The 20,307-nt window shown below is 37.0% G+C and overlaps 1 protein-coding gene across 2 annotated transcripts; it reads left to right on the forward strand.

Annotated features, from left to right (window-relative positions):
• Window positions 1–994: 994 nt before the first annotated feature.
• CCDC90B (coiled-coil domain containing 90B) lies at window positions 995–18,761 on the forward strand. Of its 2 annotated transcripts, none has more exons than XM_084895289.1 (9): window positions 995–1,515; window positions 3,322–3,441; window positions 5,269–5,372; window positions 10,434–10,535; window positions 11,186–11,227; window positions 11,323–11,394; window positions 11,491–11,544; window positions 13,241–13,355; window positions 18,207–18,761. In XM_084895289.1, exons 1-9 carry the CDS (start codon window positions 1,416–1,418, stop codon window positions 18,260–18,262), a joined length of 765 nt encoding a protein of 254 aa, XP_084751415.1. In that variant the 5' UTR covers window positions 995–1,415; the 3' UTR covers window positions 18,263–18,761. The 2 variants fall into 2 exon arrangements, with proteins under 2 accessions (XP_084751415.1, XP_084751416.1); XM_084895290.1 differs by lacking the exon at window positions 995–1,515 and adding an exon at window positions 1,560–1,816.
• Window positions 18,762–20,307: the final 1,546 nt, after the last annotated feature.

The following is a 20,307-nucleotide window of genomic DNA, read 5'->3' on the forward strand; positions in this document are numbered from 1 at the left end:
TAATGTGTGTGTGTGTGTGTGTGTGTGTGTGTGTGTGTAATGTTTCTGTCGCTAAGAATTTTTTAAAACTACTTAATGGTTGCATATTATTCCAACTTGGAACATTTCTGCAAGTTACTGGATCATTTTTACATATTTAGATAGTTTCAATTTTTTTACTATAAATAACACTGCAAGAACTATAAATTTTAAGTCTTAGCTACAAGTGTAATTATTTTTTCTTAGGATAGATTCTTAAAAGTGAAACTTTGTCTATTCACTTTTTAGAGTTTTCATATATGTTATTAAATTGCTTTCCAAGTATGTTGTACTAATTTACATTCCTGCCAGGAGCATGAGTAGCCCTAATTGCATACTTGATAGCATTAATATTATCACTTTTTAAAATCTTTAAAGGTTTTCCTTAGCTGGTGAAATTAAACTGTTCTTTCTTATTTATTTTCAGTTGTTAGTACCCATTTGTATTTCCTCTCCATGTATTACCTGTTAAAGCCCTTGCTGGCAGGAATCAAGAGTTGTTTTTTTAACGTGCCTGAGTGGGTAGAATGGTGTTTTTTACGTAGCTGACGTTCCCAAAACAGCAAGGAACTTACTGCTTGGATAATTACGAGAATAATTAAACTATTAAAAACTAATGATTGCTGCCATCTTAGATCTACAAAAAAAAAAAAAAGTGCATTAGCCACGCAACTCCTGTGTGTTGTTATTCTCAGCATTTTACCCAGTGGAGCAAAGTCTGAAGTAGCTGAGGTCTGAGAGAAATAGGAGGTGAATATCATCAGATCTACCCTAGAAGCAGAGGAATTCAGTTTCCCTGAAGAGGGACTCAACCAGCTCAAGTTCCTCCTCCTGTGCACCAGAGGGCGAAGCTGCAGGATGTAAGGCAGCAAGAATGAGGAATTCTCTGGACTACATTTCCCAGAAGGGTTCTACGTGACCCCACTCCCACCTCACCCCCACCCAGAAGGCTTAGCGGCTAAGGACTTCAGGTCCCAGGTTGCTGTGCGGCTAAATGTGCCTCCATCTCCCAGAGAGATACGGGCGCAATGGCTGCTAGTTCTCCGGGGTTATTCTGCTGTTGAACTGTACCTCATTGCCAGGAAGCGGGCGCCAGAAGGTTCAAAGACAAGATCCCGCTTCCTTAGGGCGGTAACGGCGCGTAGGGGCTGGGAGGGGGTGGCGGGCGAGGCGGAGCCGCTCTGACCTATGCCAGTGAATTGTGGGTCCGCCTGTGAGGAGGCCCCGCTTGGCGGAGTCGCTGTGCGAGCCGGCGCTGGGCGGGGCTCTTGCGACGGGTCGAAAACTACATTTCCCAGCATCCTCGCGGCGCCAGAACTACCGTGCCCGAAAGTCTGAGCGTGAACCACCCAGCCTTCCGCTTCCTCCCGCTGACCGCTGACCGGGAATCTCGGGATATGTGGGGTCGCAGTGCCTGGCGGCTCCTGCGCTCCGAAAGCCTCGGGGGCCGCCGGGTTTCAGGCCCCCGCGGCCGTTTCTCGCCGACCCTGCGGAGAGGTGAGGAAGGCCCCGTGTCCTGAGGTCGGGGTGCGTCCCAGAGAAAGGATGCTCCTGCCAGCCCGAGACCAGGGTGCGGGTGCCACGCCCCCCTGCCCGGCGCTCTCCGGGTGCCGGAGACGCCGCTGTCCGGCCTCGCCCCGGGTGGGCAAGGACTGGGGAGGACTCTGAAGGCCTGGGGTTCCCGCCCGGCGGCACCACGAGAGCCCCGCCGGGCTTCTTTCCGAGCTTGTTTCCTTTTTACCGTCAGATGAGCCGGTGGTCCCCGCCCTCTCGTAGGTCTGTCTGGGGCCAGCGTAAGGTCATCGGTGTCGGGAGACCTGATTTCTCTCGTAGCCTGTTCCCATTTAGACTGTTATGTGGGTGCTGGCCTCGAGCCCAGGTTATGGGGAGGCCAGCCTGTGTCAGGCCTGCTTCATTCTCGCCGTGATTTTCAGTTCTCCGCGATCATCAGTGCGGATCCTGGAACTTACAGGTTGAACTGTTGGCGCCCCTGTTAGCAGTGTGCCCTGAAGGACATCTGACTCTATTCTGAGAGAGGTTTTCAGAGCCATCATCCCACCACCACCACCAATTTTTAAACCCGTTAGGGTGAAATGAGCCAGCCAGTACCCACTATATTTTGTGCTGTTTTGCGCATTGCTCCATTTTACTCACAGTAAGACCGCAGTTGTTGATTCAGCTGCCAGGGTCCTTCACAACCTCTTTGGTTCTCTATTTAGGTGTTTAACTTGTGTGCACATTAAATGTCCTTTACAAAAAGAAAGTAACATTTTTTTGAACCCTGGGAAATCACCCCAATCTCAGTTCTATGTGTGTAAACTTTTAGAGGTGAACTTTGTTTAATACATATTCAAATGAAAACAATATTAAACAGTTTTAAAGAACTTTAAAGTGCATATAACACTGGTAATACATCACCATGAGTAAAGGATAATGCTTCAACACATTTGTTGAGTTATGGCTCTTAAATCTGTTGGAGAAACCTTAAGTGGCCCCTTAGTCTTTCCATCATTTCCATGAATTGAGTTTATATTTAGTTTTTTTAAAATCTGTTTCCTCTCTACTAACATATAAAGTCAATGAAAACATGTTATATTTGATTTTGCTCATTACCCCCATGCCTTAAAAATTGGGACTTTATTGAAACAGGACATATATTTTTAAAATGTGACACTTCCAAGAGCTTTGGTGTTAACAGCAAATACTCCAGCTTTCCAACCACTGTTCTAGGTATTTAAAAAAAAAAAAAAAAAAAAAAAAACAGTAATGAAAAACAGAGGGCCTCATGAAGCTTATATTGTGACTCAGAGAAACAAAACATGCATAATGCATAATTTCAGATTAGAACTGAGAACTATGTGAGAAATAAACTGAATATGGAAGAGTGTGGGAGTATAGAAAGCTACTTTGGAGGGGATATAAGTATTAAAAATTCTCATAGCTCTATAAAAAAACTTTTGAGCACTGAGGCAAGTTGGGCAATTTATGTTCTCCAGTAGAGATGTGGCAGTGATAATCAAAGCTTTTGACGTATATTATTTTAGAATAACTCTTAACAAACATTTCTAAATACTAAAAGAAGGAAATATTTATTGAATGTTAGTTATGCCAAATAATGATAGACACTTTTGGATAAAAGAGTCAGGGGCTCAGAGGAGTCAGTTATCTTGCCTGAAATTACAGAATTCCTAAGTAGAAGAGCTGGAATTGTATTATAATAAATGGGGAAAATGCTTTAGAAGCTAAAGTATGCTGCTTCTATTAGTTATAACAAGAAATAAAAATATTGTCTTCTCTTCTCAGACTTCTTCACCACCACAACCAAAGAATCACATGATATAAGGCGTGTGGACATAACTCCTTTAGAACAAAGGAAATTAACTTTTGATACCCATGCATTGGTTCAGGACTTGGAAACTCATGGTGAGAAACAGGGGTATCTCTTGACAGAGTATATTAATACCACTCATGATATATTACCTAGTCAAGACAATATCACTATTAGGAACAATTAAGAATCACTATTTAAATATAAGTGCCATCCAGATAATTTTATAGTCATAAAAAATGGTATTGCTTGATTATGTTCAAGTATTTAAGTGAAAAAAAGCATTACGTAAAATTACATGTATAGGGTGGTTCCAATTATGTAAAAAAGAAAAAAAAAAAGAGTTTCTAGGCTGATACTGAAGTCCAAGTGGAAGTACAAGGACAATGTTTAAGAACAGCAAAAAAGAAAATAACAAGCACAAAAACTGACCAGATATCAAAACAGTTATTTAAACTGTAATATCACATAGAAAAATAGATTATAGAATGGGAATCAGACACACACACACACACACACAAATGAGCTTAGCAAACAAAAAAGAAAGTATCACAAATAGGGAAAGGAAGGACTATTTATTTAATGAGTAACTGACTAGCCATTAGGAAAAATATATATGATCTCCTTACTGAAAAATAAATTTTAGATTGACTAAAAGCTAAATATAAAAAATGAAAGAAAAGCTGTAATAGAGTACTAGAATATAGAATATGTTTAGATTTTTAGAGGGAGCAAAACAAACTCTAAAGCAATGAAAGTAAATACAGATGTGACTACAGAAATATATATTTTTAAAAATATATTTTATTGATTTCTTTACAGAGAGGAAGGGAGAGAGATAGAGAGCTAGAAACGTTGATGAGAGAGAAACATCAACGAGCTGCCTCTTGCAAACCCCCTACTGGGGATGTGCCCGCAACCAACATACATGCCCCTGACCGGAATCGAACCTGGGACCTTTCAGTCCGCAGACCGATGCTCTACCACTGAGCCAAACTGGTTTCGGCTACAGAAATATTTTTTTACAGAAACATGACAATGAGCCTATGTTTTAATAAAGAGTCCATATGAATCAATGAGAAAAAGCTCAGCAACTTTACAGAAAAATGGGCAAACACTCTAAACAGCTCACAGAAAAATAAATATCAGTAGTCAATAAGTATATGTAAAGATGTTTGACCAGCCGAAACCGATTTGGCTCAGTGGATAGAGCGTCTGCCTGAAGACTGAGAGGCCCCGGGTTCGATTCAGGTCAAGGGCATGTACCTTGGTTGCGGGCACATCCCCACTAGAGGGTGTGCAAGAGGCAGCTAATCGATGATTCTCATCTCTCATCGATGTTTCTAACTCTATCCCTCTCTCTTCCTCTCTGTAAAAAATAAAATATATATATATTTTTAAAGATGTTTGACCAAGGAAATACAAACTTTAAGTACATATTAAAATAACAATGCAATACCATTTTTTATAGCAATTGTACCCTTAAAAATAAAAAAGACTAAAGTGACCCCAGAAGGAGAACTGACCTGCTTATTGCTGTTGTTTGCCACGGTTTTGGGGTGGTTTGCTGTGCAGTAAAAATATAACTGGAACAGAGACCTCTCACCCTTTATACATTTTCAACTTTCCATTATGTAAATGTATTTCTTATTTGAAAGTAAATAAAATTAAAATCTCAAAATAAAATGTACAATTAAAAATAAATAAGACTAGTAATATCATTATTGATATAAATTGGGAAAATGGACAGTGGGCATTAAACTTGTAGATGGTTTTTAGAGAGTAATTTAGCAAAATCTGCCAAATTTTTATTGTAACCATTTTATAAAAACAGATAACAATTTATAGGGAAAGTTATTTCAGCTATCCTGATAAGAATGTGCACTTTAAAAAATATATAAATACCTATTTGCTGCCTACAGGATTTGACAAAACACAAGCAGAAACAATTGTATCAGCATTAACCACTTTATCAAATGTCAGCTTGGACACTATCTATAAGGAGATGGTCACGCAAGCTCAACAGGTAACATTTTCTTTTTTATCACTTCTAAGTTTATTAGACCATCTGTTTTATAACTGCATCTCTGTTTGCCCCGTGACCTCCCACACATACCTGCATCTTCTTTGTTCTCTCTAAAGGGATTAAAAAAAAAAAAAAAAAACCTTTAGTAAAGTCAGTACCTAGAGAGATTAAGGAGTGAGAATAGTCATAACCATTTCGGTAACACAGAGAATGAAATTTTGTCAAATCTTACATTATGAGATAATTATATTATTAGAATCATGAGATGGTGGTAGATCATTAGTGAAACAACTTTTCCCTTTTGAAAGCCCTCCACAGTAGAAAAGCTAATCCTTCTATAATATATAGAATCTATATAATAAAAATATTTCACTGCAGTCACATGTAAATTCTGCTTAATCTTTACAAACTTAGAAGGCTAAAGGTACTTATATGGCTGTAAGGACTTCATCAATCACCTGGCTAAGATGCTTTAATTTGACTGGATACACAAATCCTTTAAGTCAAAATAATGTCATTTACTAAGAACTTAAGATGTTGGAAGCACAATGCTGAGGACTTCTCATGTATTACTAGTATTTAACCACTCTAACAGCCTTGAAATGGAGGTAGAATTTTTCTCTTTTTGCCACTGAAGAGATGATCAGAGAGGTTGAGTAATTTGCAAGAGTTGTCATTATGGTGTTATGGACAAAAGCTACAAGTTTATATAAAGAATAGAAAAAGCTCAGTGAACCTAACAAATAATTCATAGTTTGTCATCATGCATTAATTCATTATGTTTAAGAATCTTCTTATGTTTATATTTTTAAAATTTTAATTTTTCAAATTTGAACTTCCTTAAATTTTTCACAGCAGCGGGTTTCTTTCTTATGTAAAATTAGCAGCTCTCACATAAAATTTCATTACATTAAAGGTCATGAAGGACAAAATCTTTTTAAAGATACAATAATTTCCAATTAGACTTTTAGAATTAAGAGTATTCAACTCCTGAATTTAACTTACCTAAAAATTTGTATGTGCATTATTTTAGCTTAATTTATTCAGAATCATAATAGACTACTAAATCTACTGAGAAAAAGCCAATCATTTCATTCTCCCAACTCTCCGAGCTGTCCTGAAAGAACTAATGGAGCTACTGACATCCTAATATATAAAAAGCCAGGGGCCATCAGACCGAATCAACCAGAGAGATGACTGAACAACAGGCTGAGTGGGGCGACCAAAATGGCAGGGGAGGGCAGTTGGGAGCAACCAGGCCAGCTTGGGGGCAGTTAAGGGCAATCAGGCAGGCAGGCAGGGGTGGTTAGGGGTGATCAGGCTGGCAGAGAGGGGCAGGGGCAATCAGGCAGGCAGGCAGGTAAGCAGTTAGGAGCCAGTGGTCCCAGATTGTGAGAAGGATGTCCAACTGCCAATTTAGGCCTAGTTTAGGGCATAAACCCACAGTTGGACATCCCTCAAGGGGTCCTGGATTGGAGAGGGTGCAGGCTGGGCTGAGGGGACTGCCCCCCACCTCGTGCACCAGACCTCTAGTCTATAATAATAAAAGTGTAATATGCAAATTGAAGGGACGGCCAAATAGCAGAATGATGGTCTGGATGACCACACTGTGACACACACTGGCACCCAGGTGCGATGTGATTGGTTGGGGTCCTGCCATCACCCCATGAGGGAGGCCCAGACCAGCCAAGCAATTGCACCCTGCGCTTGTTGCCTGCAGAGGGAGGCGACCGGTGGCAGGGGAAGAGGAAGCACCTCCACACAGATGGCAAGCAGTGGTAGTGGCAGGGGTAGGGTCCGCTACCCAAAGTCAGGGGAAGGAAAGCCCTAATCATTGGCCAGGCCCAGGGACCCTACCTGAGGGGTCCTGGATTGCAAGCCAGTTTGCCAGAGGGTACAGGCTGGACTGAGGGGCACACAAACACATACACCCATGCACAAATTTCATGCACCAGACCTAAGTAATATACTCTTACATCAGATTTTTAAGTTTACCTGATATGTAATTAGTGAGTTAAAACTAGCTTGAGAAATGTTTATGTTGCCAGGACTTTTTTTTCAGGCTCCTTAGGGCATCAGCCCAGAAAAAAAGAAAAAGAAAACCTGGGGAGGAGGAAGAGGAAAGTGAAGTGGAGGGAAAGCTGGTGAGGGCAGGGTCTGCCCAGGCAGGGGAGACTCTGCTAGGACCATTTATTTTTTATTTTATTTTGTTTTTATTTTTTGCTAGGACCATTTAATCATATATTCAAAATGTAGGATCACATATGGGAATATTACTGCTACACTTTTGATTTTTTTTTTATTACTGGTGTGTGACATTGAAATCCCATTCCATCCTTGAGCTAATCCCCTTGCTGACCTCACCTCTAGGATAGAATAACGCACAAAGATGTTATGAAAGATGGGGTGAGGCTCAGGGCCATGAGACAAACAAGCTTCATACTTGATCACTTCAGAAAGGGCCATACTAAGTCGACTCTGCTCAATCTGGGAATACAGTTATATGCTGAATTTATTTATAACCTGAATTATATTCATATTCTCTAGTGGCTCCTTAATAATTACAATGATTACACTTAATAGATTCGACTACTTGATACTGGATTATGCTTTTTCCATTTCAAGTTTTTGAAGATGGACACCTGTGCTGTTTTATAGGCCTGTTGAGTCACAAACTGTATTTAAAGGAGGAAATGGAGATAAATAGAGGCTATTAGGGTCATAGTACAATTTCTTATCTCAGGTTCAGACTCCACAAAAAACCTATGATTGCATTTTCAGCTATTCTCTACATAGTCTCAGTAATAACATTTTATTAATGATTCAAATAAAGATAACTATGTTTAATGCTTTTTGAGTAGGACTAACACAGCTCATAGAGCCACTTCTATATAACTTCTGAACTAATTCTCATGATTATATCAAGTAGAACTGCAAAAAAGGGAATGAACCCCCTATCCCAATAATAAGGATGAAGGTTAGGGAAGGCATAAGACTCAGGGATGTTTATTGTGCACAGCAAAAAATAATAATAATAATTTTATGATAGGATTAATAATGAAGGCAAAACATCTCCACATCAAAACATTGGTGTTACACTGGCCTGCTTCAGCCATTACATCCCTGTCTCTGGTAATATTAATAATAGAAACATTCATTGAGTGCTAACTGTGTGCCAAGTATTACATTAAGCATTTGATGTGACTATCATTTAATTCTCCAAATAACTCAGTAAGGTGTAAGTACTGTTATTATTTACATTTTACTAATGAGGTCAAAGAAATTAAATATCTTTGCCAAAGTCTCACAGTAAATGGCAGCATTTGGATTCAAAGCCAGGCAGCTTAAATCCAGAACTCACATTTTTAACATCGACTCCACATGACTGCCATCTGGGAGTTGTTATTGGAGAGCGTTGTGTATTCCAGATCTTCTGAAAACTGAGCCATTTCTTGGCACGCATCTGGAACGGTGATAGCCTGTTTTCTGAAAGTCCAGTCCGTTTTAAAATAGACTTTCTTGCACATATTGGTCAGTGGAGGACTGTAAACTCAACAATGAACTGGTCACAAACTGACCAGAAAAATGGGAGTTCCACTAGTAATCCTGGTCTGTCTTAGGCTTTTTTGGTTTTGTTTATATACCCTGGTATAGAGGGTCCTTTTCCTGGCTACATCCTTATCTTCTTTTTCTTTTGGTAAAGCAGGAGAAATGAGTCAACAAGCTACCAAATTTAATAAGTTTAGTGTTAAATCCTAGCCAGTTTGGCTCAGCGGTTAGAGTGTTGTCGGCCAAGGACTAAAGGGTCAAGGGGACGTACCTGGGCTACAGGCTCATCCCAGCCCCAGTTGGGGGCTCACGTAGGAGGCAACCAATTGATGTGAGAGAAACATCAATGTTTCTGTCTCTCTCTCTCTCTCCCCCTTCCTTCCACTCACTCTAAAAATCAGTGGAAAAAAATTGTCCTCAGGTAAGGATTAACAACAACAAAAAGTTCAGCATTGAAGTTATTTCTACAGAATTGTCCCTCCTTAGCAAAGCAAAAGCATATAAATCTATCAGATAGGGATCACCTTTTCTTTCACATATTCTTTGTAGTGCCAAATGTAGGAAAGTTACCCAGGAATTTATTTATTTTGTGTGTGTGTATATATTAATTTACTCATGATGTTGCCACCAGGAATGGGCAAACTTACTTTTTTCCCCCTACAAATTACAAATTGGCTTAAAGGTTTAACAAAAATCAACTAATTAATAGCTAAAAATGATTTTTTTTTCCCGTTTCAATGTGTCTCTTGCTTTATCTGTTTTCAGCTGAGAGATACAGAATTGAAATGACATTTAAAAATCAGTAATGCTAACAAGGGGTAGTTATTTAAATCATACTTCTACCTATTTTGTTTTACTACTTAACTTCTGAGTCTTTATCCAGTACCCTGGAATTTTCTGATGGTAGAAAATCCCTCAAAATTAAAGCAGTAAAAAGATTAAAAAAGCCCTTTCCATGTAGCCATTTTAAAAACAATATTTGTTGAGGAACTCATAGATATTAAATAAATATTTTATTGGGATTCTTTCATAGATGTTTCCAGACATTTATTTTGCTTCAGGAAATGCTTTTAAATTTTTTTTTTTATTGTTTTTGTTAATTCCCACCCGATGATATTTTTTCCATTGATTTTTAGAGAAAGTGGAAGGGTAAGAGAAAGACAAAGAGAGAAACTTCAATATGAGAAAGACTCATCAATTGGTTGCCTCCCACACATGCCCCAGGATAGGGATTGAGCCTGCAACTTAGATACATGCCCTCAACCCTTCAGTCCGCAGGCCGACATTGTAAGCACTAAGCAAAACTGGCTAGGACTGGGAAGTACTTTTTCTTCCTTGAATCTCCTTTTGCTTTTCATTTTGATAATATGTAGGTTTTATGTGTTGTTTACTTTTACTTAACCAAGCGACATTGTATTTTTAACACTTGAAACCCTGAAGTTTTATGAAAACGACTCCATGTAAGGGGATGGCTTTCCATAGATCACTAGGTTATTTTATTTTACTTTCTAGGAAATAACAGTACAACAGCTAATGGCCCATTTGGACTCTATCAGGAAAGACATGGTCATCCTAGAGAAAAGTGAATTTGCAAATCTGAGAGCAGACAACGAGGTGACACAAGTTTCAGTTTATTACTAATAAAGTAACTGACTTTACAAGTGGTCTACTTGGTGAATAATAGGACCAAATAATTTTATGTGGTTATTAAATCGTTATTTATAAATTTTCAGATAGAAATAAACTATATGTTTAACCATACCTAATCTTTTTATGTAAAAGCATAGTTTCTTGCATAGTAAAGAATAAGAGATGTATCTTATATGTATAAAAGTCACTTAGATATTTGAACTCTTTATATTATATACAGTTTGAGAATAACGCATCGTATAATATTCTCAGAACTGAAAGTAATGTGGCATTTTCCATTTTATTTGATTCTGTACTAATTAGTCATTTAAGAGAAATATGGTTTTTGTAATTCAGGGGAATTTTTTTATCCAGTAGATTAACTACTAATATTTTTAAATGTAGACTATCAATTGTTTTAAGAAATAGAAAACTAAAACATAAATATTTTCTAATGTTTTCCTGAGAATTATTTTCTAAATATGAATTACTCTTTTTTATCTTTATTTTTAATTTAAAAAATCCTTAGATCATCCAGTTTTTGCTAATCTAGGGTTTCAAATTTTATGGGAAAAAATATCATAATATGGGCTTTTAGTTTAAAGCCAATTGTGTGTGATCTTTCTTACATCTAGAAAATGAAGAGTGAATTAGAACAAGTTAAGCAACAATTAATAGTAAGTGAAATGTTTTTTCCCATTTAAAAACATTGTATTATTTTCAAAATACTCGTTACAAGATAACTTTTTAACTATTTTTACTTTCTTTAAAGAATGAAACCAGTCGAATCAGAGCAGATAATAAACTGGATATCAACCTAGAAAGGAGCAGAGTAACAGATATGGTAATGTGCTTTTAAATGTATTTTCTTGTTTACTTACTGCTTCTTAACCCCTTTTAGTCTTTTTTTCTTAACCTCCTGATGCATCATATTCTTTAGTTTACAGATCAAGAAAAGAAACTTATGGAAGCAACCACAGAATTTACCAAAAAGGTAAGTTAAGTTAGTGTATAAAAATTTCTCTTTTGTACAGCTCTCAGGTCTTGTGTACCTGCTTTTATGTGTATCATGTTATAAATTTGGACTTTAAACAGCTAGACCTAAAGAATCCATGATTTCCTCATAGCTTTTATGGTTAACTGGCACTGGGGGTAATGCCACCAGGTGCATGATAGTACCAGAGCTGTGACCTCTGAGTAAGAACCAAGCTTTCCTGGTAGCATACTTTTTCAAACTAAATTATTTTCATATAAAAAAGAAATGATTCATAATTAGTATTTTAAGTGTCTAGGTCAAATTATCTTAGAATTTTTTTAATAGTAAACATTTAATAAGTGTTTATTATATGCTAGATATTGTTCTACTTGCTTTACTTTTGTCTATTATTTAATCCTTACATCAGCCTCTGTGAGGCAGGCAGTCTTATTCCGTATTTACCAATTTAAAAAATGAGGCACAGGGACATTAAGATCACACAGCTACTAAGTGGTAGAGCTGGGATATGAACCTGGATTTTAAACCCCATACTTATTGTTAATGGTTAGCTTCTCAGTAATCCTACATTGTAATCATTAATCTCTGTGGCTTGAATAAAACCCAGCTTTCTGGCTTTGCCTCATCCTTTTCTTAAAAGTTAAAAGCCATTTGGTCTACATTCTAACAGAAAAGATGGCACTTTCTTGCTTCTAATTTAATAGAAGGGAAGGGTTCCATTTGTCCTTCTTAGCATCCTATTCTGTCCTCTTTTTGGCAAGATAAAGGAGATAAGGAAATGTAGTAATTCTCTCAGAGCTAATTTCTGAGCTCTCAGTACCATCTCTCAGCTCCTATACACACAGCATTCAGTGTTACCCAACAAGCATTTCTGCCATTTCCTTTAACATTAGTGCCAGTTCACATTATAAACTTGGTCAGGTTTTTTCTTCTGCAGAACATATTTAAATTTTTAACTATCATAGCCTTTCTATACATAAAGTGATAGTTAAGTGACTACAGTATTTTCTGTGTATAAGATGCTTTTTTTTTTTCTTTCTAAAGTCATTAAGACTGAAAATGGAGGGACATCTTATACACAGAAGTCAGCTATGCGCAGTGCTTTGTCAAACAGGCTTCCTCCAGTCACGAGCCTTATTTTTACTGACATGAGGCCTGTGAATCAGGAGATCATGGTTTGATTTCCAGACAGTGCACAAGCTCAGATGGTGGACTTAATCCTCAGTGAGGGGCATGCAGGAGGCAGCCGATGAATGATTCTCTCTCATCATTGATATTTTTATCCTTCTCTCCCTCTCTCTTCCTCTCACTGAAATCAATAAAAATAGCTTCTTTTAAAAAGCCCTGGCCAGTTTTTCTCAGTGGGTAGAGCATCGGCTGTGGACAGAAAGGTCTTGGGTTCAATTCCCAGTCAAGAGCACATACCTTAGTTGCAGGTTCGATCCCTAGCCCCAATCGGGGTATATGTGGGAGGCAGTTAATCTCTCTCTCGTTCTCTCGCTTTCCCTCTCTCTCCTTCTTCCCTCTCTTGTACTATCTCTAAAAAAGTCAATGGAAAAAATATTCTTGGGTAAGGATTAAAAAAAGACTATTGTAATACACAAAATCATTCATAAATAATATTTTTAATGTAAATATTTTTCCCAATAATATATTGAGGACAAAACTTAATTGTATTTATTCTCATTTATTACAGGATACCATAACCAATAGTATTATTTCAGAAACCAGTAATAAAATTGACACTGAAATTGCTTCTTTAAAAACACTAATGGAATCTAACAAGCTTGAGACAATTCGTTATCTTGCAGGTAAGGCTGTTTGTCAGAGAAAGGAATTATTGTCATTTGATTATCAGACCTGTCAGCTCCTACCTCCCAAGACCAGCATAGAAGAAAAAAATGAAGGTTTTTTTTATTGCTTGGTCCCTGCAGTGTGTGAAGAATCTAAGTCTGGAAGGCAGTAAGATTAGGATATAAGTTTTTTGGAAGGCAGTAAGATTAGGATATAAGTTTAACAAGCAACTTTGCAACTTACTAATAGGAAAAAAATTATCGAAGAAATATATAAACACAAGTACAGAATACTGCAAAGATGAACTAGGTATTCTACAATTAAAAAATGTTATTTTTATTGCTGTGCTCTTCAGTATTTGAGTGGACTTTCAGGAAATTATAGCTAAAATATATGTAGGCCATTAAAAATTATAGCAAACAAAGGGGGGAAATATCTCCTACCTTGAACCCAACTGACTGAGCACAGTTACTACCCCAATATTAGATTATTTGTCCCATACTAGGCTCCTCAAGTACCATGGGGCCTGAACCAATTACAGGACCCCAAGGAGGTAGGGAAAATGCCCTAGTCTAATAGAACTTTTTTGTTCCTTTTTATAAAAAGTAATATATTTTCCTTATAAGTGATTCATGTAATTCAGAAACAATATAGTAACAGTAAAAGCCTTTTACGCCCTCGTAGGTATTTACTATTAATAGTATATATCTTTCCAGAATTTCTCTTCTTTATATAAATATTATAATTTTTAAAAATAATAACTAGATCATATTGTACAGACAGCTTTTCTGCTACCAGTTTTTTATTAAAAATTATGCACTGAACAGCTACATATGTGTTTGTGTTTGAGTAAACACACACACCCCTTTGTGCCCTCATGTTAGTATTTCTGTATAAATTGCTTTGCACCATCTATACTTTTGTTTAAAAGATGTGCACATTTAAACGTTTTCATGTTATGAACTGCTGTCGAAAACAAAATTGCTGATTTATACTACCAGTGGTTTTCTGGGCAGCCACTAAGGATGTTGAGGTGGCAGTAGGAGTAAAGATGGAGCCCCCGGCCTTCACCCATGCACCCCCTTTATTTCTTCAACTTGAATGCCTCAGCTTCTGTCTTTTTAAAATACTTGGCTTCTGCCAAAATTTCATTTGAAGAAAGCGTTCTAAGGGGAAAACAAGTTTTGAAACCTCCCTTCTAGCAAAGTCTCTGGAACTAGAGATCAATTCAGTGGTAATGCTCAGGGAAAATTTCCAAACAGCCAGTTTGTTTCCACTTTCAAAATGGATTTTAAAGCAACCCAGTTTAGGAAGAGCTTCAAATTCCACTAGTATTTACTAAAAGAATCAATATCTTAGATAAAAATAAAATCCTTTTTGTACTCAGTTTGAAGAAGGTGATAGTCTCCATAAGACTTTCATTCAGTAGTGGATTTATACAAGGCTGATTCTAAGAAACTTACTGGCAAAAGCAAAAGAATTAGCAAGTCATTGTTTGGAAAAGTACCTTTTCTAAGTTATCTGCCTTTCCTTTTTTCAGTGAGGATTTGCAACCAACAATTCTAAAGGCATTGTCTTTCTCCTTCCTCTTTCTTATCCAATTATTTGTTTATTGCTGATGTTACTGGTAAGCTTTTTAGGAAATCTGAATCCCACACTCTCAGCAGGTGGGTAGTTAATGCCAAGAGTGGATCCACTGGGCCCTAGAATACCTGAGATGTTGCCAGTAAGACAGTATTACTCCACATATCTGAGATTCACATACTGAATTCAGTCACAAACCCAGAAAAAAAAAAAAATAATAAAACTCTAGCAAAGATCTTGTGTTTCCCTTAGAGAAGAAATCCTTCTAAAATGTTAACCTTAATAATTTTGTTTTCCCAGAATGCATCAATCAGCCAAGGTGCTGTTCATTTCAAGTATTATAATTTTGAACTTGAACTAGCTTAGGCATAAAGGGGAATTTACATATTGAATTATGGAAGAAAGGCATAGGTATAGCTTCAGCCTAGGGATAATTGGAATCACAACTTTCTCTGTATCTTGTCTCTGAATATCTGTCTCATTTTCTTAAACCAGTTTCCTCCATGGGATTATAAACATAGCCACCACACTCATATTCCAGTTTCACCAACCATGAAAAATTATCCTTTTCCTTAGTTCCAATTCAGAAAATCCCAGGGAAGGGATCTGAATGGCTCATCTTGAGTCATATACAACTCCTTGACTCAGATCAATATTGTCAAGGAAACTAGAGCTGTAGATAATGGCAGTTTCCATGTAATCTATAGTTAATGTGGCAAATTCTGTTTTGGACAGATAAGTAGTAAAATCTAACACAGAGTACTTAAAATGTACCAGGCACAGGCTCAGCTATGCATTTTATAAACCCAAAGAAGTGTCTCAGATAGGCCCTAAAAGATAAACAACAAATCTGAAAGCAATTTGGGGTTGGCACAATGACAGCAATGAGAAGTAACAGTTGACAGTAGAAATGAGAAACTTAAATACATTAACCACTGTGTCAGATACCAGGAGCACTGCTCAGCACTGCTGCTCTGAGTTGTCCTGAATCCATATATTCGAAGTTCTTCCTGACTATACCAAGGGTGGCTCCTTTTCAAACCCTGCCCACTGTACTAATTATTGGGAACTTAGTTCAAGTTCCTCCTTTATCCTCTGTTCACAAGTACACTAGGTGTTGGGTCCGAGCCTAGGGCTGGACCAACTCTGATGCTGGGTCTTAGATGGAGAGCCATGAGAAGTTGTGAATGTATAAGAAGGAGTCTTTATTGCAGAAATCAGTGGCACAACAGCCCTATACAAGCAAAATAGTCCTTCACAGCAAAGTCCACACAGGCAGGCAGCCGGACACCGGCTGGTGAACAGATACATCTTTCCCACAAAGCAGCATCATTCTCTGTACCCATAGCTATTATCTGACCAGCCGCATGCTGCCCCCTAGACTCACTACCTTACATCTTAGTGGTGCCTAAGCTCTCTGTCTAGGCAGCTTCTCTAACCTCTCTGGCTTAGTAGTTTCTCCTGTCTCCCCTGCCCAGCACACTGGCTGGTGAACGAGGTAGCTGAATCAGAGCTCTTTTGCCTCTGCTCTACCCAGCACCCTCACCTTAGTGATATCCTTTTATATTATCCCTTAGACAAAGATGGCTTTGTGCCAATAGTTTCATTAATCATACTTTGGCTATAGAAGGACACAGTGTACCATGAATCCTTGCACCCACTCATGGTATATTGGCCTTGGGCACCCCAATTAGGCTTACTTATGCTTAGAGAGGCCTTGGCCATTCTGATGTGTTAACGACAAGGCCTCTATGTTCCCATTGGCCTGAACTATCTGGAGACCCTGGCATGGTTCCCACAGATTGTGTTGTTTTCTAATAAAAGAATGAAATACCTCCTTCCTCACAATAAAGAACTCACTAGTAGTCTTAGACAACTTAGCTCTTTGTGTTAGCAAGAATATACCAGATAGCACTGTGTAGCCCCCAAATTAACAAATTAGATTAAGTCCTTCAGGTGACAGGGGATAAATAGGATAATATAATGGCTTCCTTTAAAAACAACTTTGGAATCAGGAACACTTAGTTGAGTCCTGGTTCCACCACTGGTAGCAATATAGCTTTGGACTTGTCTCATCTGTACAATGGGAATGATATCACCTACCTCATAGGATTTTAATTATGGATAAATGGGTAATTTATGTAATCAGTCGATCAAGACAAGAAACTCAGTATTAAACTTTCTCCTCAAATGTTCTCATTTCCTATGTGTCTTAAAGAGACCTAATCCCATTTCTTAAAATTAAGGAAATGATCTTGTCATTAGCCAAGTTTCAGTAAGTAGTGGGATCAAATGAGATATTGAACATAGCCACCACACTCATACATTAAAATTAGAATAGCTTTACTATGAAAGGCTATTTCTTTTGTCTTTAGTCAAAGTTTGCCCTTCATTTCAGTTTCTCTATTTTAAAAATTATAAAGAAGAAAATTAAATCACCCATAATCCCATCAATCATTACAGACATGTTATTGTATTTTATTTAGTCTTTCACTGTATGAATTCATGTCATTTTTAATGGCATCATAGATTACTTCTATTATAGATTTCCAATTTTTTTCTATATAAATAGTAATAAATATCTTTGTGCATAGATATAAAAAGGTCATGGCTGTTTAAACAAACTAGAAACTAGGGAGTCCCTAAAAGCTTCACCCAGATTAAGCTGCTTAAGAACAGGAAGGTTTTTTTTGTTCAGAATGAAATAAAGAGCAGATGGTATATTAAATGTTAAAGTCTGATGCTTGTTCTACCTCCCAGATTTTTTAAAGGGTTTCATTACAATTTTTTATTTGTTTTTAATATGAGTTTTAATATTTGTGAGAAAATTTATTTTTAAATGTATTGAAAAGGCAAATTTTCTCATGGATGATCTGATGTCAGTTTTACTAACTTAACTACATAACTTTATAAGTGAAATGTTTTTTCACTTCTAAGATCTGAAATTAAAGTTCATAACTGTCACTGTTAATGCTAATATTAATAAAGGATTTAAACAATTTATACATTCTAACTGACATATGACCTACATTTTTAAATTACTGTCATCCTTAATTGGGTTTAAAATACAGAAAGCTTTTAAGAAGAATTGGTATCCTGACCTAAAGGATATCCTTTATTTTTAGCTTCATTTTCTGGGAAATGAAAAACCTAAGATACAAAATTGATTGGATGCCCTTTGTTTTTTGTTCATTTAAGTTGAAGATGGCATTATTCTGTTTCTCTCTGCAAAAAAATAATCACAAATGCATGACCTACTGTAACATGTTTTCTTCTGTTCACAGCCTCAGTGTTCACTTGCCTGGCAATAGCATTGGGATTTTACAGATTCTGGAAATAGCAGTGGAACAACTGTATTATGCTTCTACTGCTTCCATTGACTTCTTAAAGCACTGAACTAGGATAGATTTACTTTGAACATTGAAAGTTGTAGCAAAACTTAATACAACAAGATTATTCAAAGTACATATGGACTAAAAATGTTTTAGAATAAGGAAATGTAGTTTTTGTTTTTTAATGTCTATTTTATTATGTTGAAAAGCTGCCATTCAAAACCTGGTTAATTTGAGATAGAAGGGCCTTTTGTCTTTATCTTCTTGATAGCTTATAGAAACTGAACTGGAGTTTTGTGTTTGCTTGAATAACTGTGTAAATCTTATAGGATTTCTTTGGTATCTGCTGCCTACATACTTTGATATGCAACTTTCCTGGTAACTATTACACAATTACCGTTTCATATTTAATAAAATCTTATTAAAAAGTTTGGATTGTTAAAGTGACTTACAATATAAATGGAGATTTTTTTATAATAAACAATTAAAAAACAATTTAAAAAATGATTTAATTTGTTTTCTGTTGACCAGTGTTTCCTATTCTCCTCTTACTTCTCCCCATCCACTCAGTCCCCATTCCACCCTAGACCTTTACCACACTATTATCTGTGTCCAAAGGCTATGCATATAAGTTTTTTGGTTAATCTCTTCCCGTCCCTCTCATCCCTCTCTCTTCTAAGATCTGTCAGTCTGTACCATGCATCCATAAGTCTGGACTTATTTTGTCTATCACTATTTTGTTCATTAGATTCCACATATAAGTGAGATCATGTGATACTTGTCTTTCTCTAACTGGCTATCACTCAGCACAGTATTCCCCACGTCCATACATGCTGTTGCAAAGGATAAGAGATCCTTCTATTTTACAGCTCAGTATTCCATTGTATAAATGACTTCTCTAGTCTGCACATTCCTTATTTATAACTAAACAAATGATGGGGTTATTTTTTAACATATTGAATAAATAATGGATTATCAAACTTTTAAAGATATTGTCAAGGCATTATGAAATTTTTAGTACTTCCTGGCCTTGGCTTTTTGAAATATCTTCAATTAAAGGTCTGAGTTGAACATATTTTGTACTTTTCTTAGAACTACATGTATTATATTAATAGGTACTATTATAAAGGAAAAATATATAGTAGACCCAATAGCAATAAAACCACAGTATGAGTTTCTTGAGAGAGGGATTATATATAAATAGACATTTATTGAACTTAACTGTCATAAGAAAAATATTTTAAGCAATAAATTTGAAGCATGGACAAACATGTTTTTGTGAATCAAAAATTTTAAAAATATATATAATTAGGGCTCAAGATTAGTAACTCAACAGATTTCATATTAAGTGTCATACATTGTACTAGGGCACACATTTAAAAATTTTCAAATTTTAAAAAATTAAGTGGAGGCGGGCCAGGGATTGAGAAATAATAGAAAGTAATAAGGAAGGAAGGGGAGAGGAGAGAAGACAGGAGGGGAGGGGAGAGGAGAGGAGGGGAGGAGAAGAAAGGAGAAAGGAAAAAGAAAAAAGGAAAGGAAAGAAAAGGAAGACACAGATTTAAAAGCTGAGAACTAGGAGGGACGCCAATCTCTCTGATGCAGAGGCAGCACTACGACCTGAGCCATGCAGCACATTTATTTTATACCCCCACATACCAGGAAGTAACACCAAAACTTAGGATCAAAGGAGCTTATTTGCCTTCATAAGTAGGCCAGAGCATTCCTGGAGGTTGACTGGATTTATATATCTAGACCCACCCCTGCCTACCCGACACCTGGACTGATATGGAGGCCAAGCTGACATGTGCTGCCTCATTGGGAAAGCATGTTCCCAGGGCGTGGCTCTGCCTATCGCCTTGAGTTCAGGTGACGATAATTAAAAGAAATGCCCATGTGCCTTCCCAGGCGGCCCTCTACAGGTACCTTAGTAGTAAGGTACTCTCTAGAAAATAAGAGAAACATAATTCTATTATGAAGTTATAAAAGAATTTTTAATAATTTTTAATATCATAATTTTAACATCTAGAATTATATTTTTTTGGAAACTTTA

Source organism: Pipistrellus hanaki, assembly GCF_964339955.1.
Source record: "Pipistrellus hanaki genome assembly, chromosome: 9".
NCBI classification, from domain to species: domain Eukaryota; kingdom Metazoa; phylum Chordata; class Mammalia; order Chiroptera; family Vespertilionidae; genus Pipistrellus; species Pipistrellus hanaki.

Coding starts and splice junctions, on each gene's coding strand:
- CCDC90B (XM_084895289.1), top strand. CDS start 1,416: ATGTGGGGTCGCAGTGCCTGGCGGCTCCTGCGCTCCGAAAGCCTCGGG. Junction 10,536..11,185: donor ATCTGAGAGCAGACAACGAG/GTGACACAAGTT, acceptor TCTTACATCTAG/AAAATGAAGAGTGAATTAGA. Junction 11,395..11,490: donor GGAGCAGAGTAACAGATATG/GTAATGTGCTTT, acceptor CATATTCTTTAG/TTTACAGATCAAGAAAAGAA.